General features: G+C 63.9%; 1 protein-coding gene across 1 annotated transcript; it reads left to right on the top strand.

Moving 5' to 3' along the window:
* Positions 1 to 410: 410 nt before the first annotated feature.
* Positions 411 to 26,133, top strand: ELN (elastin). Its single transcript, XM_059486925.1, has 42 exons — positions 411 to 595; positions 6,345 to 6,398; positions 6,816 to 6,842; positions 7,003 to 7,035; positions 8,425 to 8,487; positions 8,994 to 9,083; positions 9,423 to 9,482; positions 9,586 to 9,651; positions 9,734 to 9,781; positions 10,652 to 10,723; positions 10,922 to 10,948; positions 11,156 to 11,227; positions 13,817 to 13,843; positions 14,218 to 14,283; positions 14,583 to 14,627; positions 14,767 to 14,847; positions 14,938 to 14,997; positions 15,681 to 15,785; positions 15,869 to 15,910; positions 16,488 to 16,625; positions 16,709 to 16,750; positions 17,992 to 18,129; positions 18,213 to 18,254; positions 19,355 to 19,492; positions 19,576 to 19,617; positions 20,713 to 20,850; positions 20,934 to 20,975; positions 21,214 to 21,321; positions 21,403 to 21,459; positions 21,620 to 21,769; positions 21,854 to 21,901; positions 22,609 to 22,719; positions 22,911 to 22,964; positions 23,106 to 23,240; positions 23,416 to 23,463; positions 23,838 to 23,879; positions 24,096 to 24,134; positions 24,566 to 24,592; positions 25,004 to 25,045; positions 25,234 to 25,260; positions 25,352 to 25,402; positions 25,799 to 26,133. The coding sequence occupies exons 1-42, from the start codon at positions 517 to 519 to the stop codon at positions 25,843 to 25,845; spliced, it is 2,823 nt and encodes a 940-aa protein (XP_059342908.1). The 5' UTR covers positions 411 to 516; the 3' UTR covers positions 25,846 to 26,133.
* The last annotated feature ends 1,177 nt before the right edge of the window (positions 26,134 to 27,310 follow it).

A 27,310-nucleotide genomic window follows, 5' to 3' on the forward strand; every position in this document is an offset into this window, starting at 1 on the left:
CCCCGGTCCCCACCTGCCCCCAGTCCCCTTTCGGGCCGATGCCACCTGGGATGCGAAACGCCCCGGTGTCACCCGGGATGCGACACCACTCAAGTGCCAGTCACGGTGCGACACACATCCATCACCCAAACCCTGTGGTCCCCATACCGATGGGAGCAGCCCCCCCGTCCTCCCCCACCGCCTGCCTTGGCAGCTCCCCCCCTTTCCAGCTTTTTTGGCAGAGACGTGCCGGCTTGGAGAGAGCAGCGAGGAATTAAAAAAAAAAATTAAAAAAAAAAGGGGGGGGGAAAGGAAAAAAAACCCTCCCCAAGCAGGCAGCCCAATCGGCGGGAGAGGCTCGTGTGTGTTTGGCCTTTCCTCATGACGTAGTGTCCTGTGCCTCTCCCCCCGCTCCCTCTCCCTTTCCCCTCCCTCCTCGCCCCCCTCCCCTTCCCCTCGCATCCTTGGAAGCAACAATTAAGCAGCTCTGGGATAAAACACACAGCCCGCGGGAGCACGGGGGCATTGCTTCAAGAGATGGCAAGGCAGGCAGCTGCACCCCTCCTCCCCGGAGTCCTCCTCCTCCTCTCCATCCTCCCGGCTACTCAGCAAGGAGGTAAGGAACGGAAGGCTCCTTCCGTAGCCCGGCCAGCTTCGCTCCGGTCCTGCGGGGACCCTCCGGGGCACCGGGGCTGCGACACCCCCACCCTCCGGGCACCCCCTCGCCTGCTCCGGCTGCCCGGCCCCGAGCAGGCACAGGCACCCACCCTCCCTGCCTGCCTCCCCGAGGGTGCGTGGGCAGGCCCCGGTGCCACCTCCCTGAGGGCTCTTTGCTCCCCAAACCGACAGGTGGCTTGTGCCATACCCGGCTGGGACGGGATGTCACCGAGGCTGGTGACACGGGGCAGTCGGTAACGGCACCGCCGCACCACGCACTTGTCAGGGGAAGCTGCGAGGGTGTCCTGGTGAGAGGCTTGGGGACACCAGAGATTTGGGGACATGAGAGGTTTGGGGGCATGAGAGGCTCAGGAACACGCAGGCAGGACACCACCAAACTCCCATGGGACTCAGCAGTGCGCGGGGCCGGGGAGGTGCCAGCTGTGACCCCGCGGTCGGTGGCAGCGGGAGCTCGGGGCGGTGGGTGGGTGGCAGCATCCCGCGGTCGCTGTGTGCGAGCGGCCGCTCAGTGTGTGGCCGTGACAGCGCCGGGGCTGCTGCAGCTGCACAGCGCCCCGACCCACCCCGACCGCGGGCTGGGGGTGCCCGGGGCCCGCACACCGCCCTCATCGCCACCAGCGCCGGGTCCCTGTCCCAGCGCGGTCCCAGCGCTGTGTGACAGCTCAGCCCGGGCACACGCAGGTGTGGCACACGCGGCCGGGGCGGGGAGGTGACAGCCAGCGCAGGGCTCTGTGTCCCGGCCGTGTGACACAGCCCGGCCAACGCAGCCGATGCCTGCACGGTGACCTGCCCCTGTCTCGGCTCAGACTGGAGGCTGAACTCCCACCCAGGCGGGGAGAAGGGCTGAGCACAGATTCAGAGCCCCCGGTGAAGTGGCCAAACTGGGCAGAGGGCTTGGAGGAGGCGACAGCACCACCAGGGAGGGGACAGTCACCTCCGGAGAGCCGGGTGGCTGTGCCAAGGACAGCGTGTGATGGGCAGGGCCACCATCGGCCGCGGCGTCGGTGCCGGGGCTGTCGTGCGGGATTTGTTGGACAGAGAGGATTGAGGAGCCGAGGAGAAGAGGGGGCAGGATGCTGTGGGCAGTGCCAGAGCTGGATGGGCACCAGGACAGCCACAGCCACCTGTCACCAAGGGGACAGCAGCTCCACCTGCCCGTGCCCTGCAGCTCACAGACTCCAGCCTCGGGGTGGCCCCAGCTGGGCAGGCAGTGGGACCCCAGAGCCTGGAGCTGCCTGGGAAGTCGAGCTGCTCTTGGTGCCTAATCCTGCTCAGGGTGCTGGATGGGATGTGCTCAGTCCTGGGCACTCTCCACCTCTGGCACCGAGAGATGTGGCTTGCTGGTCGAGGCTGACTTTGTTCTGACCCTTCAAGCCATGGCCAGCTGGGACCATCTCTGGAGGAATCTGGACCCCGGGTGAGACCCTGCAGCAGCTCCTGAGCAGCTTGGGACTGTTGGCCCCACTAGGGCCCTGGCTCAGTCCCCAGGAGTGTTGCTGCTTTGGGAAGCAGCTCACAGAAGAGGTGAGCAGACCCTGGAGATGGTCCCAGTGCTGGTGGGACACGGGAGGCTCTCCCATGGAGGACTGAGCAGTGCCAGCCCTTGGGGACAGAGCTGGCACAGAGGCATGGTGGCATGGTGAGGGGGGTCCCAGGGTGCTGGGGATGTTCAGGGCTCTGTCCATCAGCACCGGCTGCCAGTGCAGCTCCAAATCAGCCTGGCAGGAGAGGGAACCCTGAGACATCCCAGAGTTGAGGGATTCATACCCAGGCTGTCACCTCAGAGAAGTGCCAGGGGGCTGGGCTGGCAGCACTCAGGAAACCCCCAGCAGCAGGTCAGGATCAGGATCAGCCCCTGGGGATCTGCCCCTGGGGAGCAGAGCTGTGCTGGCACTGTGGGGATCTGCACACTGGTCACTGCAGGGGGAAGGTGCTGTGATTCCCTAAAGGTGCCAAGTGCAGCCTATCCCAGCATCTGGAGCAGGGCATCCATCCCTCGGTGCTTCCATCCATCCCTCAGTGCTTCCTGTGTGGAGCACAGCGGATTCCCCAGCAGTGACACCCCCAAGGAGGGACAAGAGGGGCCCTGGGGATCTCCCAGCCCTGCAAGCTCTGGGCCCACAGGGAGCAACTCGGGTGGGTGCAGAGGGGCAGGCACTGGCTGTGGTGGCACCTGGCCTGGGGCTTGGGGACCCTCTGAGGACAGCCAGGGTCCCCAGGGCAGGGCTGGGATGGCATCTCCCCTTCCCAGCCGGAGCCTGGCCTGCAGGGCTGCCCCTCCCCTCCCCTCGCAGCTGGCAGGGTGCAGCTCGCCCGCCGGCGCTCGCAGATGAAAGCTGGAGCTTCAGGGGGGCTGGAGAGGAGCCAGGCCCGGCCCCAGCCCCCCCGCTCCCCCGAGCTGCTACCAGCGAGCTCGGCCCGGGATGCAGCACAGCTTCAAAGTCGCCTGGAGACTGAATGTTTCCATAACTTTCTCCCAAGAAAAAGAAAACAGCGGAACGAGGGAAGAGGGGAAATGTCGGTGGTTTTGCACTGAGGCTCCTCCGGGTGCCCATGGGCAGAGAGGGGTGAGGTGTGAGGATGTGCTGTGCTGGATTCTCCATCCTGGCCTTGGTCTCAAAACCTATGGAATAAAGAAATCCTCTGCATTGTTGGCCTATGAAGGGAGCTGCAGGCAGTGGTGCAGATAGGAACGGTGTGGCTGATCCAAACGGGATCGGAAGCAGCTCTGGCAGGGGAACAGCCTGGATATCCACACCTGTGGATGGAGCTGGGGGGGGAAATGTCCCATTCTCATAAACAAGGAGACTCCACACCCGATCTGAGCACCTCCATGGCTCACACCCTGACACAGCTGGGGCTGCACGAGTGGCTGCCAATTCTCTGGCCCCTGAATTGAGAAGCCGTCCCTGGGGTGGGATACAGGCTCACAGCCAGCCCAGCCCTGGAGACAGGCTGGGAGCCCAGGAAATTCCCCTTCCCAGGGTCCTGGCAGGCTCAGAGCAGAGGCAGCACAGAGCTCCCTCAGCGCTGGGAAGCTGCTGACTCAGTCTCCCCTTCCCTGTTGTGCCAAGGGAATGAGTGGAGAGGACAAATGGGAGCACACAGACTAGGCTGGGGGCTGCTGGCCCTGAGGCTGGGCAAGGACAGAGATGACCAGAAAGTGATGGCCAGAGCCCAATGTGGTCACGGTGTCACCAGTGTGTGGGCTGTCACCAACACCTGTGCTCAGTGGTGCTGCCAGGGGGAGGGACTGGAGATGCTGGGGGGATCTGGAGAGACCCCCCAGCAGTACCTGCACCAGGGAACAGCCCCAGGCTGGGCTCTGGGGGAGCAGCTTGTGAAGGAGCATCCAGGGCAGTGCAGGTCTGGCTGTGCCTGGCAGCAGAGCTGGTCAGGAAGAACTCCTGAGGGAAAGGTTTGTCCCCCCAGAGCCACATGGCATCACCACCCAGCCACCCATGCCACTGCCTCCAGGCCATCCCATCTCCTGCCAGGCCTTGCTGACCTCCTGATGTGGGCAGGAGCAGCAGACAGAGCAGCACAGCCTCTGCAGCCCTCCCAGATGTGTCCAGGCACGGAGCCCTCTCTCTGGGATGGTGCCTGGGGAGGGAGCTGTAAAAGCATCACAACAGTGGAACCCTCCTGGCAGGACCCCCAGTGCCCCTGGAGGGTGGTGATGGTGATAAAGGGATGACTTTGGCAGCTGTGGCTGTAGGCAGGTGACACCTGGACATTTCTGTGGTCCCCACACTGCAGGGATGCTGTGAGAAATCCTTGTCCCAGCTTCCTTGGGAGCCTCCAGCACCGGCACAGGGAGACAGAGGGGTGGGGAAGGTCAGTCTGGGCCACCCCAGCACCAGGGACCTTGCCTGGTTTTGGGGGGCTGAGGCTGGGGAGATGATGGGGGCTGAGCAGCCCCTCCCGGGTGGGGACAGTCCCTGGCCGTGCCCCAGGCTCCCTGGCCATGCCTGGCTCCGGCTCCCAGCGGCAGCAGGGCTGGGAGGGAGAACTGGCACTGAGCAGACGCTTGGAGATTGTTGGGAAACAAGGCAGGAGCTGGAGTTGTGTTTTTCCAGGCTGGGGGGGCGATGTGGGTGGGAAATGTGCCGGGAAAAGGAAAAGGAGCCGTTCTGTCCCCCTGGCCGGGCCGGGCTGTGCCAGAGGGCTGAGTGCGGGTCCCCTCCTGTCCCCTCCTGTCCAGGGACACTGCGGGACCTCGGGAGGGGATATGGGAGGTAGGGGTGCTGGGTCCTGGCACGGCTCCTCCCCTGCTCGCTGCAGCCCCAGGGATGCCCTGTCCCTGATCTCCTGAGCACTGCCCGACACCCCTGTCACACACGGGGGTGTCCTGGTGGATCCAGGGGGGCTGGGCATCTCTGCCAGGTGCCAGGGTGGAAAGGACCCGTGAGCAGGGCCCAGGGGACACCCCCATCCCTGCCACGGGTGGGGCACAGTGTGGGGGACACCCCCAGAGTTTGCCCCACATCTGCAGATGTGCAGCACAATGTGCTGTGGTGTGCCAGCCCTGCCAGCTGCCTGTCCCCCCGGGGGCTGGCACTGCCCTGCCCAGCCTGCCCAGCCCCTGGGCACTGCCCAGCCCCTGGTGCTGCCGCCACGGCTGCCCCCACCTCCCAGGGCTGGGGAGGCCCCTGCAGGTGCTCAGGTGCCAGCCAGGCCCCCACAGGGTCTCCAGTGCCCCCTGAAGCCCATCCTCTGTGGCAGCGCAGGCACCAGGGCTGGCTGCAGCTCCCCACAGGGACTGTGGCCACAGCAGCCCCCCCACACCCTCCTGACAGCCCCCCTGCCCTGCTCTGTCCTGCAAACCCCACCACAGCCCCTCTCCTGCTGCCTGAAGAGGAGCTGCCCTCTGCACTGCAGCCCCCTCCTGTCCCCAGCCCTTCCCTCTACACTGCAGCCCCCTCGTGTCCCCAGCCCACCTGCAAGTCCCCAGCCCACCCACGGCCCTGCTGGAGCTTGGGGCCAGCCAGGGGGGCAGCCTGGTGGCATTGGTGGCCTGCAGCAGACATGTGGCACTGCCAGAGTACAAAACAGCCAAAAAAACCCTCCTGTGGCCTCTGAGTATGAGCTGAGATGCTCTGGGAAGTGCTGGGACCTGGGTGGTGACCTCAGTGTCACACAGACAGGCAAAGGGACACAGGGGGGTCCCATGGCTCTCAGCAGTGTGCCCCCCAGTCTGTCACTCCAGTGCCACTGGCCTGAGCTGGCTCTTCCCACTGGCACCTTGGCAGGCAGGACACACCCAGGGATCCTTGGGGCAGCCCCAGAGGATGCTCAGGTGTGGCTGGGCCCATCAGGGACTGTGGGGATGGACTGGGACAGCCCCAGGTCCCTGGCCGTGCCCAGAGCCACCCCCAGAGCCACTGAGGCAGCAGGGGATGGAGACAGCCCTGGCTGTGGGATGGGGCAGGAGCTGGGACAGCTGGACAGCACCAGCCCCATGTCCCTCCTTCCCATGCAGGCCAGCTCCTGATGACACCTGGGTCCCAGCTGGGGCCCCTCCAGCCCTGCCACCACTGTCACACTGTCACAAGGAGAGGCAGGGACCTGCCTGCGAGCTGCACATCCCAACTCCTCTGCAGGGAGCAGCAGGGGAGCCAGGAGGAGCCCCCTGCCTCCCTGCCTGGGCCTCTGGGGCATTTTAACAAGGCTCTCTTCTCTTGCAGGGGTTCCTGGTGCTATCCCGGGAGGGGGAGTCCCAGGAGCAGGCTTTTTCCCAGGTAAGGGGGCCCAGGCACCACTGGGAGGGGGCATCTGCAAGGATGGGCAGGTGCCTGGGGGGCCTTGAGTGCCTTTGAGACACCGTGGAAGGCTGGGGAGCTGCCAGCCAGGATCAGGTGACATGGGGACATCTTGTCTGGCTGCTCACCATGGACTCAGCATCAGCCCCAAGGTGTGGGGACATGACTGGGTGGCAGTGCCAGGCTTGCCCAGGGCTGGCACCTACACCCTGCCCAGGAGGTGCTCAGAGGTCACAGCCTGTCCCCAGACCTTCAGCCAAAATCCTGGGACGTGACAGGGGGGATGTCCCACCCCTGACAGCCGTGTGACCCCCCCACCTCCCCAGGGACCCTCGGGGGCCTGGCTGGGTGCTGGGGGCTCCCGGGGCAGTGCTCACACTCTGCCCTTGCTCGCAGGTGCTGGAGTTGGAGGTCTGGGAGCAGGTGAGTGCTGGTCCCCCCTGACAGGCTGTGCTGGGCTGGGGAGAGGGGCAGGATGCCCAAGAGATGGGCAGGGGGCTGCCCTGTCCCCCGTGTGCCCTGCCTGGGCACACTCAGTGGGAGGATGGCTCTGACCCCTCTCCCTGCCCTCGCTCTCCCCTAGGACTCGGGGCTGCAGGAAAACCTCCCAAACCAGGTAAGAAGCCTTTCCCTGGCTCTCACCACCTCCAGGCCAGTGGCTGGGACATTTCCCAACCACTGCTGCCCTCACACTGCTTCCCCATGGCCAAGGCACGCCCAGCCCTGCCCTGCCACACTAATCCTGCCACAGCCTCCAGGAGCCTCCTCCCACACCCTGCTTCAGCACTGCCCCCTTCCCCCAGCCCCCCAAACACCCTCTGGGGGTGCTTGCTGCCTGTAAAGCTGTGCCTGGGTTACGGGAGGAGATGCAAAGCAGGAGCCAGTGTCCTGGTGGGAGGCTGGCAGTGCCTCCACCTGCCTGCCATCGGGGCCAAGCAGCTTTTGCAGAGGCTCCTGCAGCCCAGGCTGGGCTTTGCCTGCCTTAGGAATGCTGGGGAGAGGGGACATCACCAGGAGAGAGGGGAGATGCTGGCAGGAAGATGTGCAGCTAGAGGGCACCGAGCCTGGGGCAGCAGGGACTGAACATGCAGCATCTGGGGCCAAGGGAAATCACGGAATCATAGAATGGCCTGAGTTGGAAGGGACCTTAAAGCCCATCTCAAGCCACCCCTGCCATGGCAGAGACACCTCCCAGTGTCCCAGGCTGCTCCAAGCCCTGCCCAGCCTGGCCTTGGGCACTGCCAGGGCTCCAGGGGCAGCCCCAGCTGCTCTGGGCACCCTGTGCCAGGGCCTGCCCACCTCCAGAGCAGAGCATTTCCTCCTAACATTGAATCTAAATCTCTCCTCTTTTGGTTCAAACCACTCCCCCTTGTCCTGGCACTCTGTGCCCGGTGTCTTGATCCCCATGGAGAGATTGATGCTGCTTCAGGCAGACCCTGGGGTCCCCCTGTGCCCACCCCGGGGGTCCCCGCTGTGCCCAGGGCAGGGCCACCCCACACCCCTGGCCCCCCAAGTGTGCCTGGCTGCACTGTGGGAGCTGCAGCCCGAGGCAGGGGCTGACAGCCTCCGTTTGCTCAGATTTCAGCTCGTGGAAAGAAAAACAAGGCCCTTTATTTCGGCGTAATTAAAACCAAACGCGGGGCGGCTGCGAGGCCCGGCCGAGGCCCAGCCGAGCGGGGCCCGCGCCCGGAGCCAGCGGCTCCGGAATTTGCGCCTGGAGGGAGCGAGGGCTGATGAGCCCCAGATGTTGGAAGCAGCGCTGGCCGGAGACCCAGGGACTCATTCCTCAGCCATAAACATTTTGGTTCTGTCCCCCTGTGGCCCGGCAGGACGGGGGGTGGGTGAGGCAGAGGGACGGGATGGAGGACCCGAGTGCTGGCGAGGACATTTGTCACCCATCCCTGTGCCCGTCCCTGGGCTGTTCTCCCATCCCCACGGTGCCACGGGGACTCCTCTGTCCCTCTGGGCCCAACCACATCCCACCTCACCCCGCTTCTCTTCCTAGGGGTCGGAGGACTTGGGGGGGTCGGAGGACTTGGGGGACTCGGCCCCCTTGGCCTGCAGCCAGGTGAGCACTGACCACTGTCCCCCTGCTCCTGGGGTGATGTCCCCAGAGACCCATCTTGGGGACAGCACATCCCTTGTCCCCATCTCCTCAGCTCTCCCCCATCTGGGCTGGGTGCCCTTCCCAGACCTGAGGGACCACAGGCACCCAGCAGGCAGCCCCGAGGGCCCCCAGCATGATGGCATCAACCACAGTGGGGTGACCCTGCAGGAGAGGAGGCACCTGGGGTCCCTGCAGGGCCAGCAGCAGAGGGACAGTGCCTGCAGGGGTGTCAGCACCCACTGCAGGGGTGTCAGGTGTGGGTGCCAGGTGGGATGTGGATGGGAGTGCGAATCTGGGGGATGCAGGACAGGGCAGTGCCTGCTAACGCCACCTTGCCCAGCCTAACGCCAGCCCTGGCACTGCCACGCAGCCCCCACAGCTCAGCAGCCTCTGTGCTCACTGAGGGGCAGGACACCCTCTGGGCAGCTGCTGTTTAGGAGTGCTGATGCTGGCTGTTGTCCCCACAGGTGCTGCGGGTCTGTTCCCCGGAGCCTTCCCCGGGGCGGCATTCCCGGGAGCTGCCTCGGCCGCGGCGCTCAAGGCTGCAGCCAAAGCTGGTGAGTGCTGGGGGGGTCTGGGCAGGGTGGGCTCGGGCAGCCCCCAGGGGTGTCCCCTGGGCATCTGGGCCAGCAGAGATTCCCCTGGAGCCAGAGCTGATACTCTCACCGGGCTCCCCAGTGACTCCAAGGGTCCCAGGCGTGGGGAATTGGCCAAACCTGAGCCCCCGGGAGCACAGGCCACACAACTGCCTGGTCCCTGTGCCCAGTATGGGGGACACAGCCCTGGGACTGCCTCAGGGTGTCCCCTTCACCCCTCCAAGGGCCATCTTGAGCTTGTCCCCTCTCTGGCACCGTTCCAGCCAGCCGCAGGTACACCCCTCTTCCCAATGCCCCCAGGTGCTGGCATTGGAGGCGTGGGTGGAATTGGTGGTCCTGGTGGCCTCGGGGTCTCCACAGGTAGGAAATACCCCTCGCTCCCAGCAGAGCCGAGCCTGGGGCAGAGCTGTCCCCGGGGTGGGCAGGAGCCGGGCCGGGGCTCAGGGCTCTCTGCTGCCCGCAGGTGCCGTGGTACCGGGCGCGGTGCAGCCCGGCCTTGGCGCGGCAGGGAAACCCCCTAAAATACCAGGTAGGTGACGGCCCCGGCGTGGGGGCCGGGGAGGGGAGCGATTCTAGCCGGCCCCTCATCCCTGAATCTCTTTTGCCTGCAGGTGCTGGGATTCCTGGAGCTTTTCCGGGCGGCGTGCTCCCCGGCGCAGGTGAGCTGGGGTGCCCACCCCACTGTTAGCATCCCAGCTCCGAGGGGTTCCCCACCCTGCCAGCACCCCCGTGGGGAGAGCACCGTGCACTGCCGCCTGCCTGTGTCCTGCTGCTCCCCACAGCTTCCAAACCCCTGGCTGAGGCTACAGTGACATTTCCACCGTGCCAAAGGCACGGGGGGACCCGGCAGCTCCATCCTGTGCCAAGCGTGGCGGGGGCAGGCAGCACCAGCGCTGGGAGAGGAGCTGGCACAGCCACCAGGGCTGGCCGAGGGGAGGAGGGGGAGGTGGCGGGAGAGAGGAATTCCTCAGTGCAAAGTAATTTGGGGGAGGAAAACTTGTGAAAACAAGATGTTTCGACACTGTCCGAAGCGTGTTGCTGGTCAGGAATGTCTTTTCCATGTCTGAAAATGCTCGAGTTATAATGAAAGACATTTGTAAGAAGGGGAAAAAGAACCCCAAACCAAAAGGAAACTCAAAACCCAAAAATCCAACCCAAACTGTTCCAAGGCCACAAGACTGTCTGCTGCCCTGGAGGGCTCGAGAGCCCTGTCTGGCCCCAGGCCACCGAGCATCAGCAGGGCAGGGAGCACTGCCCAGGCCTGGCTGGGGCTTTGCTGTCACCAGTGGGACCCCTCTTGAGTGCCATGTGCCCTGCAGGCTCCCAGTCTGTTCCACAGGCAGCTCCAGGCCTGGAGCAAACCCCTCCTGGCAGCTGGAGGTGCTGGCAGCTGGCACAGGGCAGTGCCAGCAAGACCCCAAGGATGAGGGTGCCATGGTGACAGGGATTTGGCAGCTGGCTGTGGGGGTCTTGGGTACCAGTAACATCCCCAGTGAGGCCCCAGCTCACCCCTCTGGTCTCTGCTCCAGGTGTTCGCTTCCCTGGCGTGGGAGTGCTGCCCGGGGTCCCCACTGGAGCTGGAGTCAAGCCTAAAGCCCCAGGTAGGTCCCCTCATCCCCTTGGAACACTGGGGCTGGATCAGGGCTGGCTCCAGCTCGGCACTCCAGCCCAGCCTTTGGGATCACAGCCCTACAGGGCACTTGGCAGTGAAGCCAACCTATGGCTGAATCCACTTAGGTTAATTTGTGCCTCCAGGAGCAGCCCAGGGCTCACACAGGTGTCTTTGTGTTTCCTTTTAGGAGCTGGAGCCTTTGGAGGAATTCCCGGTGAGTGCCCCATCTCTCTTGCATGTCCTTCTCTTCCTTCCCAAGCCTCTTCCTCACAGCCATGGTCTCCCCACACCAGAAGATGCCTCAGGGCTTCCCAAGCCACCCCCTCTCCTGTGCCAGGGTGCCTTGGGGCACCCCCCTCCCTCCGGGACTGGTGGCAGCTGTGGCGCGGGCTCCAGGTGAGCGTCTGCTGTTGGTTTGCAGGACTGGGAGGTTTTGGAGGTCAGCAGCCCGGTGTCCCTCTGGGTTATCCCATCAAAGCTCCTAAGCTCCCAGGTAAGCTCCACAGCCAGCAGAGTGGCTTCACTGTGGGTGCAGGATCCCCAGCAGCCAGGAGGAGGATGTGCCGTTCCCCAGGGCTGAGGCACGGTGCCCGCAGTGCCCCGGAGCTGGCAGTGCCTGTGCTGGCCCTGGGACAGCAGGACAGAGCTGGGGACTCTGCTGTGCCCTGCCTGTGGCACCCTGGGCAGCTTCTGGAGTGATCTGAGCATTGCCCCCGCTCGTGTGGACAGTGCTGTGCCTCTGTGCCTCCCCTGGCTGTGTAAGGTAGGAAGGGTCATGTTTGGGGAAATGCTCTGGGCCACGCCACCCTGGGATGTCCCTGCCAGCTCCTGCTGGCACAAGGCACAGCCCTTGCAGGGACAGTCTGGTTTCTGTGGCTCCTGGGGTTGGGCCTGGCATTCACCTGGGCCAGGTGTCCTGGCTCAAGGAGCTGTAGCTGAGGCTGCTGGGGGCTCCAGACAGATCTCTGTGCCCACTGCCCACCTGCACAGGGCTCAGCCCCAGCCCAGGTCAGCCTGGGGAAGCTCAGCACCCCTTTGCCAGCCCAGGCCATTCTGGGCACCTTCCCCTCCCAGCCCTGGGCTGAGTGCCAGCTCTGCCTGTCCCCAGGCAGCCGTGCCCATGGAGGAACAGTGGCAGGTTCTGTGCCCCCCAGGGGCCATGCTGCCACCTGACTGCTCCCCAGTGCATCCTGAGGAGGAGGGCAGCCCCATGCAGGCAGGGCCCCCATCCCCGTGCATCCAAACAAGCTGCTGGAGGCAGGAGAGCCTCAGGGAGAGGAGCCCACCCCAGGCATCACATCCCAGCCCAGCACATCCCAGCCCAGCACATCCCAGCCCAGCACTTCCCGGCCCAGCTCCAGCCCCAGCAGCTCTGCTGGCTGCCCCCCAGCAGGGCCTGTGGCCACAAGCAGCAGCAGGGATCCTGGCCCACTCCTGTTTCCTGCACTAGAGCAGAGTTACGATCCTTAAGGAGCTTCGGCCCTGCTGCCCGTGGACCCCGTCTAGGTCCCAGCCCCAGGATAGGGACCAGGACCACGGGGGTGTCTCCAGACCTTCCTGGGGTGCTGGGGGATGCCAGTTTGTCACTTCTGAGGGCTCAGGGTTGGCAGTGCAAGGACTGCCTGTGCTGCTGGCTGTGGAGGATCTTGCCTTGATGCTATGGGTGGATCTGGGGATGCCACATGTGGGCTGTCCCTGCACTGTCCCCACTGCAGTAGGTCCAGGTTGAGAGGGGAAGAGGGACAATGGGACAAACATTTTCAGTGGAAAATCATCTCTTTAGATAACTTGCTCCTGGGCTGTCCCACTGAGGAGGTGGCCCGGGGGTCACTCACCTCACCGGAGGCTCAGTCTGAAGCTGTGGCTGAGGTCAGGGTCCCATTGATGCTGTAGGGATGGGGACCACTCCCCAGTGTCCAGCTGTGCTTGGGTGACATTGGTTTATGCAGAGCCCCAGTGTGTGCAGGGCCTGAGCTCACTGGTGACATTCCCATGGATACAGCATGGGCAGGGGCTGCCTTCCCATCCAGCTGGGGGTGGTGGGGAGCAGGACTTGGACCCAGCAAAACCCTTGGAGATCCAAGGCTTGGACTTCTGGCCCTTGGAGTCACCTCCATGTGTGTCACCCCTTTCCCAGCATTATGGTGAGCAAGGTGCTGATAAGGTGCCCCTGGATGGGCAAGGGTGGCCCTCAAGGTGGGGCACACCTGGCACAGCTCACTGTGAGCCTCTGCCTGCCAGCACCACTGTGCTGATGTGGGACACCATGGGATTGCCTGGCAGGATGGAAGGAAATCTGGTCCCCACATGCTGGGAGGGGATGGAGTCCAGTGCTCAAGGAGATGCTGTGCCATGAGTAATTCCATCCTGGCTGCAGGCAGCCATATCCCTGCCCATGGCCCCCTTGCTGGAGGCACCCCCCACCCTGTGCAGCTCGAGGTGTCCCTCCCAGGAATGTGGCAGCCCATGGCCTCGGGCTGCAGCCAGCAGTGATGGGAGCTGGGAACTGCTGTCCCTGTGCCAAGCCCACGGTCCCTGCTGAGTCAGGGGCATCCCCACCACTCCGAGTGCTGGGATCCGGCTCTTTCGCAAGGAGACATTTCCCTGGCCACAATGTCCCAGCCCATAATCCCTCCCCATCCCTTCACACCGACCTCCTAACGAGGTCACGTTTCAGCCGAGGCTCCCAAGCCCTGATTCCAATTAAAGTCTTTCCTTCGAGCTGGCCGGGGTGCAGCCAGCTGGGTACAGCTCTTGCCGCGGGGCTCCCGCGGGACCCCTCGCTGGAGCGGGGTCATGGGAGGCTCCTGCACAACAGCTCCAGGCGCCACAGCCCTCGGCCTGGGCTCAGAGGGGCGGCTCCTTCCGTCACTGCTTCCAAGGTGAGGGAGAACAGCATCTCCTGGCCCAGCTCCAGCACAGGGGTTTGTATCCCGGAGGATTCACTGTCGCAAATGGACGGAGCCCCTGGGCCGGTGCTGCAGGGCCCCGGCAGAGGGGGGCCACGCTGTGGGGCAGAGGGGACAGGGCCAGCAGCAGCCAGGTGCTAACCCCCCCTTCTCTCCTCTTCTCTCGTCCCCAGGTGGCTATGGACTGCCCTACACCAATGGTGAGTGCTTGTGTCCTCATTCCTCGTGGCTCCACCGTGACCTCGTGGCCACTGACCCTCGGGCCGGTGTGAGGGATATCCTGCTCCCAGGGCGAGGTGGCCCACTGGGGACCTCATGCCTTACCCGTGGTGGCTGTGGACCAGCCTGGGAACTCAACTCTCCTGGCATTCCTGGGAGCTGTCAATCCTCAGGATATGTCCTGAGCCACTCCAGCTTCAGGCAGGGATGTTTGAGCTGGGATCTCAAGTGGGGAGGAGTTGGCTTTGGCATCCACTTGCGGGGAGCAGGAGATCCAAGGGGGCTGCTCCGTCTGTCTCGTTGTCCTTCCCCTGGCTGGTGCCTGACGTGGCTCTACTCTGTGTTGTGATTGCAGGCCTCAGGCCCGGCGGGATAGGAGCCGGCCTCCTGGCAGGAAAGGCAGGATACCCCACCGGGACAGGTACACCGGGCCCCGCAGCCCCGGGGTGGGGAGTGGCACGGCCATGGCAGGGGAACTCCACCCTGTCCCCTTGCTGGCCCTGCACGGGTGCTGGGCCCTGCCCGGCTGCCTGCGGCCTGCAGGGACAGCGCGGCCGGGAGCAGCACCTCCTGCAGGGACAGCCAGGCCGGGAGCAGCACCTCCCGCAGGAGAGGGGGACGGACGCTGGCAGGAGTGCCCGGTCCCCAGGGTCCCTGTGGGGTGGGGGAGCTGAGGTGGGAATGGTGCCAGGGTGGCTCAGTGCCCGTGTCCCTCTGCAGGGGTCGGAGCACAGGCAGCAGCAGCGAAGGCAGCAGCAAAACTTGGTGAGTCGCCCTCTGTGGCACAAACACCACCCACGTCCCCAGCAGGGAGCTGCTCCCTGTCCCTGCTCCCTCCCTCTCAGCCCCGGGGGTGCTGGCTGTGTCCCCGTGTCCCCGCTGACCATCCTGTCCCCCGCGGCAGGAGCCGGTGTCCTGCCCGGCGTTGGTGGCATCCCAGGAGTTGCACCCGGTGTTGGCATCGGCGGTGTCCCAGGAGTTGGAGGTGAGGCGATGAGAGGGCTCTGCCCTGGGGCTCGGGGAGGGTCTCCTTCCCTTATCCCACATCCCTGACTCTCTCCCACAATCCCGGCAGTCGGAGGACCGGCAGCGGCGGCAGCAGCGGCGAAGGCAGCGGCAAAGGCGGGAGCTTTTGGTGAGTTCCTGCTGCCTCGGACACATCTCGGGACAGGGAAGGGCCGTGCATCGATTCCAGGGACTGTGCGGCTCCACAGCTGCCCTGGCAGCTCCTATCCCATTCTATGGGGTGCTGTCCCTGCCCTGTCCCAGCTCCAGCAGCTGTTCCAGCAGCGCTGAAGGGCTGAGGGCCCCTCGGGATGCAGCAGCCTGGCAGGGGGCAGAGCATGCCCTTCACACGCGGTCTCTCCATGAGATGTGGATTTGCTCTGCCAGGTGCCAGCGGGGTGGCCAGAACTCGGTGTCTGTGCTGAGCTGTCCTTCCCTAGTGAGGGATGCTCCTGGTGATGCAGATCTCCACTGCTCCCTGTTTGACTGCTCTGTGGGAGAAAAGTGAGGAGCAAATCACACATTGGGGCATTTAGGGAAAACATGCCAGGTCTGAGGCAGCTGGGATGTATAGCCACAGCCTTGGGGGGCCCTGGGAGTCCCCAACATCCTGGGTAGCCTGATGGGCGTAAGGAGCTGGGAATAAAATTCCCAAGAAGATCCCAGGTACCCTTAGGAGCTGCTTTAGGATGAGTGAGGAGCCCACCACAAAGCTGGTGCCCAAGAGACTCCTGTGACCCTGGGGCAGACCACATCCCCACTGTGGCAGAGTGGGGTGTTTGTGGGGAGTCTGACTACTCTGCTTCCCTCCAGGTGCTGGGGCAGTGCCCGGTGTCGGAGGTGTCCCTGGCTTGGTGCCCGGTGTCGGAGGTGTCCCCGGGGCGGTGCCCGGTGTCGGAGGTGTCCCCGGGGTGGCAGGTGACTGTTCCAAGAGCCCTGTCTCTGTGGCCCAGCTCTGCAGGGCCATGGTGGCTGAGGCTCCGTGTCTCCCTTGTCCCCAGGGGTGCCGTCGGCAGCAGCAGCAGCAAAGGCAGCTAAGTACGGTACGTGCTGCGAGGGGCCCCAGCCCCCGGGACCCTGCCCGCCCTGCCCCGACACACGGGGGTGCCCAGCCTCGGGCTGTGCCCTGGGAACACTCCTGAGGGGAAATGGGGAATGCCCAGCCCAGCTCCTGGCTGCTCTTCTGGGCCTGCCTCCATCTGCAGGGCAGGACCTTCTCCCTCTCCAGGGTTTCTCCATGGTGCTCTGTGGAAATGAACAATGCGCCTCAATTCATGGTTTTAGATTTAACTGAATTCTTGGATTTTGTACCAAATCCATTTCCAGCAGCTGATCTGTTGCAGGATGTGCTGCCCAAGGGTTCAGTGTTGCTGTCATTCGAGCAGAGATTCCTGGCAGAGGGGCCCTTGCCAAGGGTCAACATCCTCCAAAAACTTGCCTGGGTTCAGAACCACATCCAACTGGGGCTAGCAATCCCTGCCCTGCCCCTCTGGGGTCTGTCCTGCATGAGGCCATGGATGCTCCACTCTCTGGGGCACCATGGTGACACCGAGCCATGGCAGTGCCAGCACTGAGCTCTTGCTGCAGCCAGCTCTGATCTGTCCCCTCGTGTTCCCGCAGGCGCCGGCGTTCCCGGTGTCGGTGTGGGCGGCGTCCCTGGCCTGGTGCCCGGAGTCGGAGGTGTCCCTGGCTTGGTGCCCGGTGTCGGAGGTGTCCCCGGGGCGGTGCCCGGTGTCGGAGGTGTCCCCGGGGTGGCAGGTGACTGTTCCAGGAGCCCTGTCCCCGTGGCCCGGCTCTGCAGGGCCATGGTGGCTGAGGCTCCGTGTCTCCCTTGTCCCCAGGGGTGCCGTCGGCAGCAGCAGCAGCAAAGGCAGCTAAGTACGGTACGTGCTGCGAGGGGCCCCAGCCCCTGGGACCCTGCCCGCCCTGCCCCGACACACGGGGGTGCCCAGCCTCGGGCTGTGCCCTGGGAGCACTCCTGAGGGGAAATGGGGAATGCTCAGCCCAGCTCCTGGCTGCTCTTCTGGGCCTGCCTCCATCTGCAGGGCAGGACCTTCTCCCTCTCCAGGGTTTTTCCACTCTGCTCTGTGGTAGTGCACAATGAGCCCCAATTCATGGTATTAGATTTAACTGAATTCTTGGATTTTGTACCAAATCCATTTCCAGCAGCTGATCTGTTGCAGGATCTGCTGCCCAAGGGCTCAGTGTTGCTGCCATTCAGGCAGAGATTCCTGGCAGAGGGGCCCTTCCCAGGGTTACTGTCCTCCTATATGAGGTGGGATGGTGAGATCCATCAGGTATAACCATCTCCAAGGAGCTACAGTGGGGCCAAGGGTCATGGCCAAGCAGGAGGGCAGCCTGGAGCTTGGGCCAAGGGAGGAGGCAGAACTGGCCTGGGGTTTCACACTGCATTGGGGGGTCCATGTTCTTCTCCAAAAGACAGAGCCAGAATTTCCCTCGCCAGGTCCCAGGACCTTCTCTTTCATTGTTACTGTGAAGCTCTGAGAGTCCCCAGGAGGAGCCATGGTCAATGGCAACTCTCCTTTGATGTTTAAATCACTGATGCCCATCGCATCTATAATTAGTAGAAAAAATCCTTCTACATGTCCAGGGAAGGATGGGATACAGGAATTTAGGCAGGAGCTCAGCAGAGGTCGCTCTGTGCTGTGGTGGCCCTGCTGAGCAGGGTCCCATGAGGACAAAGCCCTCTGACACTCAGCCCTTGCAAAAGTGATCTGGTGCTTGTCCGTGTGGCACTGATGTGTGCCAGCAGGTCCAGGCTGTCGGCTCCCCAGTCTGACCAGTGCCCCCCCAGACACCTGCTGGGAGACCCAGCCACTTCTCCTGCATGGCCTGTCTGGCTGCAAGGCCTGCTGTCCCTATGACAAGGAGCAGCCTGGGCCCTGCGAGGATGAGGGTCATTGTGCTCCCTGTGCCGGTGACTTCCAGGCAATCGCTGGCAGAGTCACGGGGCCGATCCCTGCCCTGCCCCTCTGGGGTCTGTCCTGCATGAGGCCGTGGATGCTCCACTCTCTGGGGCACCATGGTGACACCGAGCCATGGCAGTGCCAGCACTGAGCTCTTGCTGCAGCCAGCTCTGATCTGTCCCCTCGTGTTCCCGCAGGCGCCGGCGTTCCCGGTGTCGGTGTGGGCGGCGTCCCCGGCCTGGTGCCCGGAGTCGGAGGTGTCCCTGGCTTGGTGCCCGGTGTCGGAGGTGTCCCCGGGGCGGTGCCCGGTGTCGGAGGTGTCCCCGGGGTGGCAGGTGACTGTTCCAGGAGCCCTGTCCCCGTGGCCCGGCTCTGCAGGGCCATGGTGGCTGAGGCTCCGTGTCTCCCTTGTCCCCAGGGGTGCCGTCGGCAGCAGCAGCAGCAAAGGCAGCTAAGTACGGTACGTGCTGCGAGGGGCCCCAGCCCCCGGGACCCTGCCCGCCCTGCCCCGACACACGGGGGTGCCCAGCCTCGGGCTGTGCCCTGGGAGCACTCCTGAGGGGAAATGGGGAATGCTCAGCCCAGCTCCTGGCTGCTCTTCTGGGCCTGCCTCCATCTGCAGGGAGAACCTTCTCTCTCTCCTGGGTTTCTCCATGGTGCTCTGTGGAAATGAACAATGCGCCCCCAATTCATGGTTTTAGATTTTACTGAATTCTTAGATTTCGTACCAAATCTGTTTTCCGCCTGACACAAGGTCTGCTGCCCAAGGGTTCAGTGCTTCTGCCATTAGGGCAGGGATTCCTGGCACAGGAACTCCTCCCTAGATCACTGTCCTCCAAACTGTGGTGGAATGTTGGGATCCATCAAGTGCATCCAACTGGGTCTAGCAAGACCCAGGTGCCCAGCACCATAACCACCCCAAGCTGGAGCTTGTGCACATGGACAACTGGCCCTGAGGTTCCATGCAGCATTGGCTTCCAGTTGCTGCTCCAAAAGGCAGAGCCAGCAGTTGGTACCTGGCCAGGTCCCAGGACCTTCTCCATCTTCAGTGCAGAGCCCTGGGGGTCTCCAGGAGGAGCCATGGTCAATGGCAGCACCCATTACAGGATTAAATCACTGATGCCCGTCTCTTCCATTTCTCTTCTATAATTTGTAGAAAAGATCCCTTCATGTGCCCTGGGAATTATGTGATTCAGGAATTCAGGCAGGAGCTCTGCAGGACTTGCTTTGTGCTGTCATGGCCCAGCTGAGCAGGGTCCCATGAGGACAAAGCTCCTGCATGGCCTGTCTGGCTGCAAGGCCTGCTGTCCCTATGAGAAGGAGCAGCCTGGGCCCTGCGAGGATGAGGGTCATTGTGCTCCCTGTGCCGGTGACTTCCAGGCAATCGCTGGCAGAGTCACGGGGCCGATCCCTGCCCTGCCCTGCCCTGCTGGGGTCTGTCCTGCATGAGGCCGTGGATGCTCCACTCTCTGGGGCACCATGGTGACACCGAGCCATGGCAGTGCCAGCACTGAGCTCTTGCTGCAGCCAGCTCTGATCTGTCCCCTCGTGTTCCCGCAGGCGCCGGCGTTCCCGGTGTCGGTGTGGGCGGCGTCCCCGGCCTGGTGCCCGGTGTCGGAGGTGTCCCTGGCTTGGTGCCCGGTGTCGGAGGTGTCCCCGGGGCAGTGCCCGGTGTCGGAGGTGTCCCCGGGGTGGCAGGTGACTGTTCCAGGAGCCCTGTCCCCGTGGCCCGGCTCTGCAGGGCCATGGTGGCTGAGGCTCCGTGTCTCCCTTGTCCCCAGGGGTGCCGTCGGCAGCAGCAGCAGCAAAGGCAGCTAAGTACGGTACGTGCTGCGAGGGGCCCCAGCCCCCGGGACCCTGCCCGCCCTGCCCCGACACACGGGGGTGCCCAGCCTCGGGCTGTGCCCTGGGAGCACTCCTGAGGGGAAATGGGGAATGCTCAGCCCAGCTCCTGGCTGCTCTTCTGGGCCTGCCTCCATCTGCAGGGAGAACCTTCTCCCTCCCCAGGGTTTCTCCATGGTGCTCTGTGGAAATGAACAATGCGCCCCCAATTCATGGTTTTAGATTTTACTGAATTCTTGGATTTTGTACCAAATTGTTTTCCACCTGACGCAAGGTCTGCTGCCCAAGGGTTCAGTGCTTCTGCCATTAGGGCAGGGATTCCTGGCACAGGAACTCCTCCCTAGATCACTGTCCTCCAAACTGTGGTGGAATGTTGGGATCCATCAAGTGCATCCAACTGGGCCTAGCAAGACCCAGGTGCCCAGCACCCATAACCACCCCAAGCTGGAGCTTGTGCACATGGACAACTGGCCCTGAGGTTCCATGCAGGATTGGCTTCCAGTTGCTGCTCCAAAAAGCAGAGCCAGTAGCTGGTACCTGGCCAGGTCCCGGGACCTTCTCCATCTTCAGTGCAGAGCCCTGGGGGTCTCCAGGAGGAGCCATGATCAATAGCAACTCTCCCTTAAAGGTTAAATCACTGATGCCCCTCTCTTCCATTTCTCTTCTATAATTTGTAGAAAAGATCCCTCTGCATGCCCAGGGAAGGATGGGAATCAGGAATTCAGGCAGGAACTCAGTAGAGGGTGCTCTGTTCTGTCATGGCCGAGCTGAGCAGGGTCCCATGAGGACAAAGCTCCTGCATGGCCTGTCTGGCTGCAAGGCCTGCTGTCCCTATGACAAGGAGCAGCCTGGGCCCTGTGAGGATGAGGGTCATTGTGCTCCCTGTGCCGGTGACTTCCAGGCAATCGCTGGCAGAGTCACGGGGCCGATCCCTGCCCTGCCCCGCTGGGGTCTGTCCTGCATGAGGCCGTGGATGCTCCACTCTCTGGGGCACCATGGTGACACCGAGCCATGGCAGTGCCAGCACTGAGCTCTTGCTGCAGCCAGCTCTGATCTGTCCCCTCGTGTTCCCGCAGGCGCCGGCGTTCCCGGTGTCGGTGTGGGCGGCGTCCCTGGCCTGGTGCCCGGAGTCGGAGGTGTCCCTGGCTTGGTGCCCGGTGTCGGAGGTGTCCCCGGGGCGGTGCCCGGTGTCGGAGGTGTCCCCGGGGTGGCAGGTGACTGTTCCAGGAGCCCTGTCCCCGTGGCCCGGCTCTGCAGGGCCATGGTGGCTGAGGCTCCGTGTCTCCCTTGTCCCCAGGGGTGCCGTCGGCAGCAGCAGCAGCAAAGGCAGCTAAGTACGGTACGTGCTGCGAGGGGCCCATTGTCACTGCCTTGCAAAACCTGGTAGGATCCTGGAATGCCTCCCACTGGGTCTGGCAAGACACAGAACTGATCCCTCTCCTGCCCTGCTTGGGTCTCTCCTGGTAGTGGCTGTGGATGCTCTTCTCTCCCAGCCATGATTATGAGACAGAGCTGGAACTGACCCAACCTTTCAGCTGTTAATGCAGCCAGATCTGACTTCTCCCTGCTCCCTGCAGGAGCTGGCGTTCCTGGCATCGCTGGCGTTCCTGGCATCGCTGGCGTTCCTGGTATTCCTGGCGTTCCTGGTGTGCCTGGGGTTCCTGGTGCTGTTCCTGGTGTTGGAGGTGAGCAGATGGGCTGTCAGCAGCCGCTGATGGGATGCTGGCCTCAGCAGGTCCCTGACTGTGTCCCTTGTGTCCCCGCAGTTGGTGGCCCGGCAGCAGCGGCTGCAGCCAAGGCTGCAGCGAAAGCAGCGGCGATCGGTGAGTCACCACTGTCACCACCGTCACCATCGGCTGTCCCAGGGAGGGAGGAGGTGTGTTGGCACACAGGAGAGGTGGGGACACCCCGGTGCTGTGGAGGTCAGTGGGATTCCTGCTGTGGAGTCTGTCCCCTTGGACACATCCCTGAACCTCTCTGCAGGAGCAGGACGTGTTCCTGGTGTTGGCGTTCCTGGTGTTGGCGTGCCCGGTGTTGGTGTGCCCGGTGTTGGCGTGCCCGGTGTTGGCGTTCCTGGAGTGGGTGTGCCAGGTGTTGGCGTGCCCGGTCTGGTGCCTGGGGTCGGCGTTCCAGGTGAGATGGTGCCCAAGGGATGCTCAGATGTCCCCAGCAGTGCTGTTGGGACGCGTTCCTGACCCTCTCACTCCCTGTCCCCAGGAGTTCCGGCAGCCGCTGCCAAAGCAGCCGCCAAAGCAGCCAAGTACGGTAAGCTGGGATCTCTCTGGGGTTATCCCACCTGTCCTGTCTCCTGCTCATCCCCACCCCAGGCTGCTCCCCTGTCAGGGCTGAGGCCTAGCAGTGCCTGGGGTCCCTGGGGCTCAGGGTGAGGGACGAGCTCCCTGAAGGGCTGAATGTGGGATGAGGTTCTGGGTGTCTCAGGGCTGCTCTCCAGTGAGCTGAGCCCTGTGGAACATCCGAGTTCACCATCTTCTCATACTTTGGTCCATCCATACCCCATTCTGCCCACCCAGCCACAAGACCACCACCTCGGTGTCCATCTGTCCCCTTCTCTGTCCATCCATCTGTACCTCCTCCACTCATCTATTCAGTCACTCCACATGCATCCACATATCCATCCATCTATCCACACATCCATCTCACCATCCCTTCAACCATTAGTGCACCTCATCATCCCTCCATTCATCCATCCCACCATCCATTCAACCACTCCCCATTCACACACACATTCATCTCACCACCCCTCTGTCCATCTGGCCATCTGAGCATCCATGTGTCCATCTCAGCATCCATTCGTTCATCCATCCAACCATTCATCCATCCTACCATCATTTCAACCAGTGCTCATCCAGCCACATATCTATCTCATAATCTATCCACCCACCCACTCATCCAACTCCTCCTTCCACGTTTCTTCCCGAGCTGAAGCCCAGTCCTTCTCTTTCTCCTTACAGGAGCAGGTGGCCTGGCTCCCGGCGTGGGTGGCCTGGCTCCCGGCGTGGGTGGAGTAGGTGGCCTGGCTCCTGGAGTAGGTGGCCTGGTTCCTGGTGTTGGAGGTGTCCCAGGTGAGGAGGAGGAAGGCAAGGGTGAGAGCAGCCCGGCTGGTGTGGGGGCAGTTCTGGGGGCAGGACAGACTTGAGGAGAACCTCAGCAGTGTCCCTGGGGGGCTGCAGACAGGGCCTGAGGGATGGGCTCTGCCCAGGTTTGCTGTGAGACCTCCCCAGGGTCTGACCCCTCCCCTGCTGTCTCTGCCCAGGTGTTGGAGGTCCTGCAGCAGCAGCCAAAGCAGCAGCCAAGGCAGCCAAATTCGGTGAGTCAGCCTGGGGAGCCCCTCAGGCTCCCTACCAGCCCTGGTGTGGCTCTGACCCGTGCAGGGGATGCTGGGCACGGGCACCCAGGCCTGGCACATGATCCCACACAAGCACAGGATCTCTCACCCCTCTCTCTGCAGGTGCCGGGGTTGGAGGGGTGCCAGGGGTGGTGCCTGGCGTGGGCGGAGTGCCCGGAGTGGCACCCGGTGTTGGTGGCGTGCCCGGTTTGGTGCCAGGGGTGGGAGTACCTGGAACTGGCATCCTTCCTGGGGCAGGTATGTGCTGTGTCCTGCCCTGCTTGGGGACAGTGGTGGCTGGGAATGCTGAAAGCCACGGAGCCACATGAAGGGGTGGCAGGGAGGGATGCAGGTGGCATGGAGGGGAGGGTGGTGGCACATGAGACGGTGTGGGGTGACTGTCCTAACCGTGGTGTCCTCACTCACTTTGCAGGCATCCCCCAAGTAGGGGTGCAGCCTGGTGCTAAACCTCCCAAATTCGGTACGTACCCCTGCCCCAGGGCCACCTCAGACTGTCCCTGGGCACCCTTCTCCTGCAGCCATTGGGGTGCTGACCTCTCTTCCTGCCCCCTGCATGCCCACTTTGCCCCGATGGCCCAGGCATGGGAAGTGGTGTGCTGTCACCCATGGGTGCCAAGTGCCACCTGTACCCCCTGCCCTGGACTCGCTGAGGACAGTTTTCTCCTCCATGTGTCACACAGGGGCTGAAGCCCCTCTGGGTGCTGTGAGATGGGTGCTGGGGACCCCCAGCATGGGTGCCAGGGCCACCCCAGCAAGTTGGGCAGTGGCTGGGGGTGCTCCGAGCCGGGGCTGCCAGGCTGTGGGGGACAGGTGCTAACGGTGTCTCTCTGGCAGGTGTTCCTGGGGTTGGAGTCCCAGGGGTTGGTGGCCTCCCAGGTAAGTGCTGGCAGGAGCTGAGCCCAGGCAGTGGGGATGTGCGGGCAGAGGGATGCTCCCATCCAGGGGTGGAGCTGAAGGGATGCTCCCTCTGGGCTCGGAGGGAGCGGGGCTACCCGAGAAAAGATGAGCACACTTGGGAGTGGCTGAGGAGTGGGTCAGACACTGGGGACACCGCCTGTCCCTGCTGGTGCTCACCCGGGCTACTCCTTGTAGGTGGCCTTGGCGTCGGTGGGCTCGGCGTTGGTGGCCTCGGTGAGTGATGCTGGGCCCGGTGTGGGGCTCCCAGGGCTGGGCTGCAGGGAGAAGCAGCAGCAGCAGAGAGCTGGCAGAGCCATGAAAAGGAAAGGGAATCTGTGGGTCACCTGTGTCCCCTCCCAGTCTCACAGCACAATCCCACCCTGCATTGTCACTGTCCCCTTTTGTGTTTGTCACCTGCCCTGTTCCCAGGGGGTGATCCAAAGGGATTGCCATTGCTGAGCAAGGACTGAGGGCCACAGCCCCAGCCTTACCCCTGCCATGGGAACAGGGGATGGTACTGTACCCTGTCCCCAACATGTGGAGATGCAGGTCCCTCCTGGGAGCCTCTGGGCCCCTCCTGAAGGGTCTGGGTGTGGCCCTGGGGCAGTGAGTCCGGGCAGGGGCTGCCCTGGTGCCCCCCTCTGACTTAGGACTCTTGTATCCAGGAGCTGCTGGGAAACCTCCCAAGCCAGGTAAGGGACAGCCAGAGGGGCTGGAGGAGTGACTCCGGTGCCTGTCCCCATCCACATTCCCATGGCTGTGCTCACGCTCCCCACCCTCACTGGGGCTCACCCACCTGCAGGTTTTGGTGCTGGGGGGCTGCAGCCAGGTGAGTGCTGCACTTTGGGGCTGGCCTGGGAGTGTGTCCCCTATCCTGCCACACTCGTCCTCGCTTGCTGTCCCCATGTTGCTGCCATTCCCTGCTGAGCACCAGCTGCCTGGGAGAGCACTGGGAAGCCAGAGAGGTGCCAGGGTGGGGACGGCGGCTTTTGCATCAGCTCCTGTCCCTGGAGTGAGCACGGGATCCCAGCCAGGCTGTCCCCAGTGCACGCTAGAGTGGCACCGCTGTCACCGGCTGTCACTGGCTGTTGCTTTTTCCCCAGGCGTTGGAGGTCCCGGCTTCGGCATATCACCGCTATTTCCAGGTACCACCCACCGCCGGCTGGGTACCGAGCACACACCGGGGCCGTGTCCGTGCCTGGCCAGCTCGCGGGGACGCGGCCACGGCCGGGGAGGGACCCCGGGGCTGGGCTCAGCCGGGGGGCTGCCCTGGGGGTGTGGGGCACAGAAATGGGGGTGCCTCGTGGTGCTGAGGGCTTCGCTCTCCTTTCAGGTGGGGTCGGCGGCCTGGGATTCGGCGGTGAGTATCCATTGCCCCGCGGGGCGTTTTGGGGTGGGGGCGCATATCCCCATGGGGTTCCCGCTCACCCTGCTCTGCCTTCCCGCTGCAGGGAAGCCCCCCAAGCCCTACGGAGGAGCTCTGGGTGCCCTGGGCTTTAGAGGTGAGTGCGGTCCCCAGCTCCAGGGGTCGGTCGTGTCCCCCGTGTCTGTCCCGTCCCTGCGGGGTGTCCCCCGTGCCGGTCCCATCCCTTTGGGGTGCCCCCCGTGTCTGTCCCATCCCTGCGGGGTGTCCCCGTGTCTGTCCCATCTCTTTGAAGTGCCCCCTGTCCCTGTCCCATCCCTTTGGGGTCCCCCCTGTCCCTGTCCCATCCCTTTGGGGTGCCTTTCCCATCCCTTTGGGGTGCCCCCGTCCCCGTCCCATCCCTTTGGGGTCCCCCCTGTCCCTGTCCATCCCTTTGGGGTGCCCCCGTCCCTGTCCCGTCCCTTTGGGGTGCCCCGTGCCGCTCCCATCCCTGCTGGCTGAGGCAGGCCTGACCCGCATCCATCCGCCATGGCAGGCGCGGGCTGCGCGGCAGGGAAGTACTGCGGGAGGAAGCGGAAGTAACGCTCCGTCACCGATCACCTCATGAACTTTGGTGCTACTGCATGGTCCAGAATGTAAATCCGAAGCAAAGCTGAGACACCCTCTCCTCCAGCCCCGGAGCCCCCCGTCCATCCCGGGGCCGTTCCCCGGCAGCGCCCGGCCCCCCCCCCGGCCCTCGGTCCCGGCAGGGAGCGCGGAATAAACTGCGGGGAGCAGCCGTCCCCCTTGGTGCTATCGCTCTCTGCGGGATTTGGGGGCCCCAGAGCTGACCCCCGGGGGGGCACAGGATGAGGGGCACCCCACATTGGAGGAAGGGAGGGAGGGAGGGAAGGGGATGGCGGCGGCGGGGGCCGTGCGGAGAGGGACGGCCCCGTCAGCCTGGCCCCCACCCCGGTCCCCGCGCTGCCCCCGGTTTGGGGGGGCCGCGGGCAGGAGGGGCTCAGTCCCTTCACGTTGCTCACTTTGCTATAACTGGGTGGGACGCCCTATACAGAGGGACTCGCTTCTGACAGACTAATAAAGGACAAGTTTTTAAAGGATTCTGGCTCCAGCCTGTGTCCCACGTCCGTGACCCGTCCCCGTGGCGGTGGCAATGATGTAGGGCTCACCCCAGCCCGTGGCCCTGCACAAGCCTGGAAAGGTGCTGGGTCCTTGCTGCAGGGCTGTTGCTTGTCCCACTGCATGGTAACAGCGCTGGGACACACGGGAGGGGCGGGGGGACAGCTTTGGCCCGAGGGGTCGCCTCTGCCTTTTCCTACAGTGACAGCCCAGGGTCCCAGGGGCTGTCTGTGCCCTGGCCTGAGGTGTTGGGGACATCTCTGCCCTGTCCTAGTGTGCGAGCCTCGGAAACCATGAAAAGGTCTTTGCTCTGACTCACAGTGGGGGCCTGGGGATGCAAGAAAATTTCTTGTGCCCCGGTGACAGCTTGAGGACCAAGGAGGCTGTGCCTGTCCTTGGTGACAGCCCAGGGGGTGACATCCATGTGCCATCCCTTGGTAACACTGCAGGGAATGAAGGGGACATCCATAAACTATCCTACAGTTACAAGCCCAAGACCCAGGATGAGGTCCATGCCCCTCGCCGTGGTGGTGGCCCGGGGATGCAGGGAGATGTCCGTGCTCTATCCCGTGGTGACAGCGCGGGAAATGAGAGGGTCACCCATGTGATGCTCCACGGTGACATCCCAGAGCAAATGGGAACGCCTGTGCCCTGAGCACAGTGACGGGCTGGGGCACGAGGGGACACCCGTGACGGCCAGTAGTGGCTGTGGCGACATCCGTGCCCTGCACACGGGGCCGGCCTGGCGTAGCTGAGGACACCGCGGGGTGTGGGGACACCCGTGATGGCCAGGGGAGGCCGAGAGGACGGCGCCATGGCTCCGTGACCCGCGCATCCCCCCGGGCCCGATGGCGCAGCCCGAGCCTCCCCCGGCCCCGACCGCGGCCATTCATCGCCGGTCCCCGCCGACCACTCCCACCGGCCACAC

The sequence above is a fragment of the Ammospiza nelsoni genome, chromosome 21 (genome assembly GCF_027579445.1).
Source record: "Ammospiza nelsoni isolate bAmmNel1 chromosome 21, bAmmNel1.pri, whole genome shotgun sequence".
Taxonomy (NCBI): Eukaryota; Metazoa; Chordata; class Aves; order Passeriformes; family Passerellidae; genus Ammospiza; species Ammospiza nelsoni.

What these genes read in the sequence shown, in the direction of transcription:
- ELN (XM_059486925.1), top strand. Translation starts at nt 517, where the DNA reads ATGGCAAGGCAGGCAGCTGCACCCCTCCTCCCCGGAGTCCTCCTCCTC. An exon ending in CGGCGTGCTCCCCGGCGCAG is followed by an intron (nt 9,782 to 10,651) that starts GTGAGCTGGGGT and finishes TCTCTGCTCCAG; the next exon opens with GTGTTCGCTTCCCTGGCGTG. An exon ending in AGGTGTCCCCGGGGTGGCAG is followed by an intron (nt 15,786 to 15,868) that starts GTGACTGTTCCA and finishes CCTTGTCCCCAG; the next exon opens with GGGTGCCGTCGGCAGCAGCA.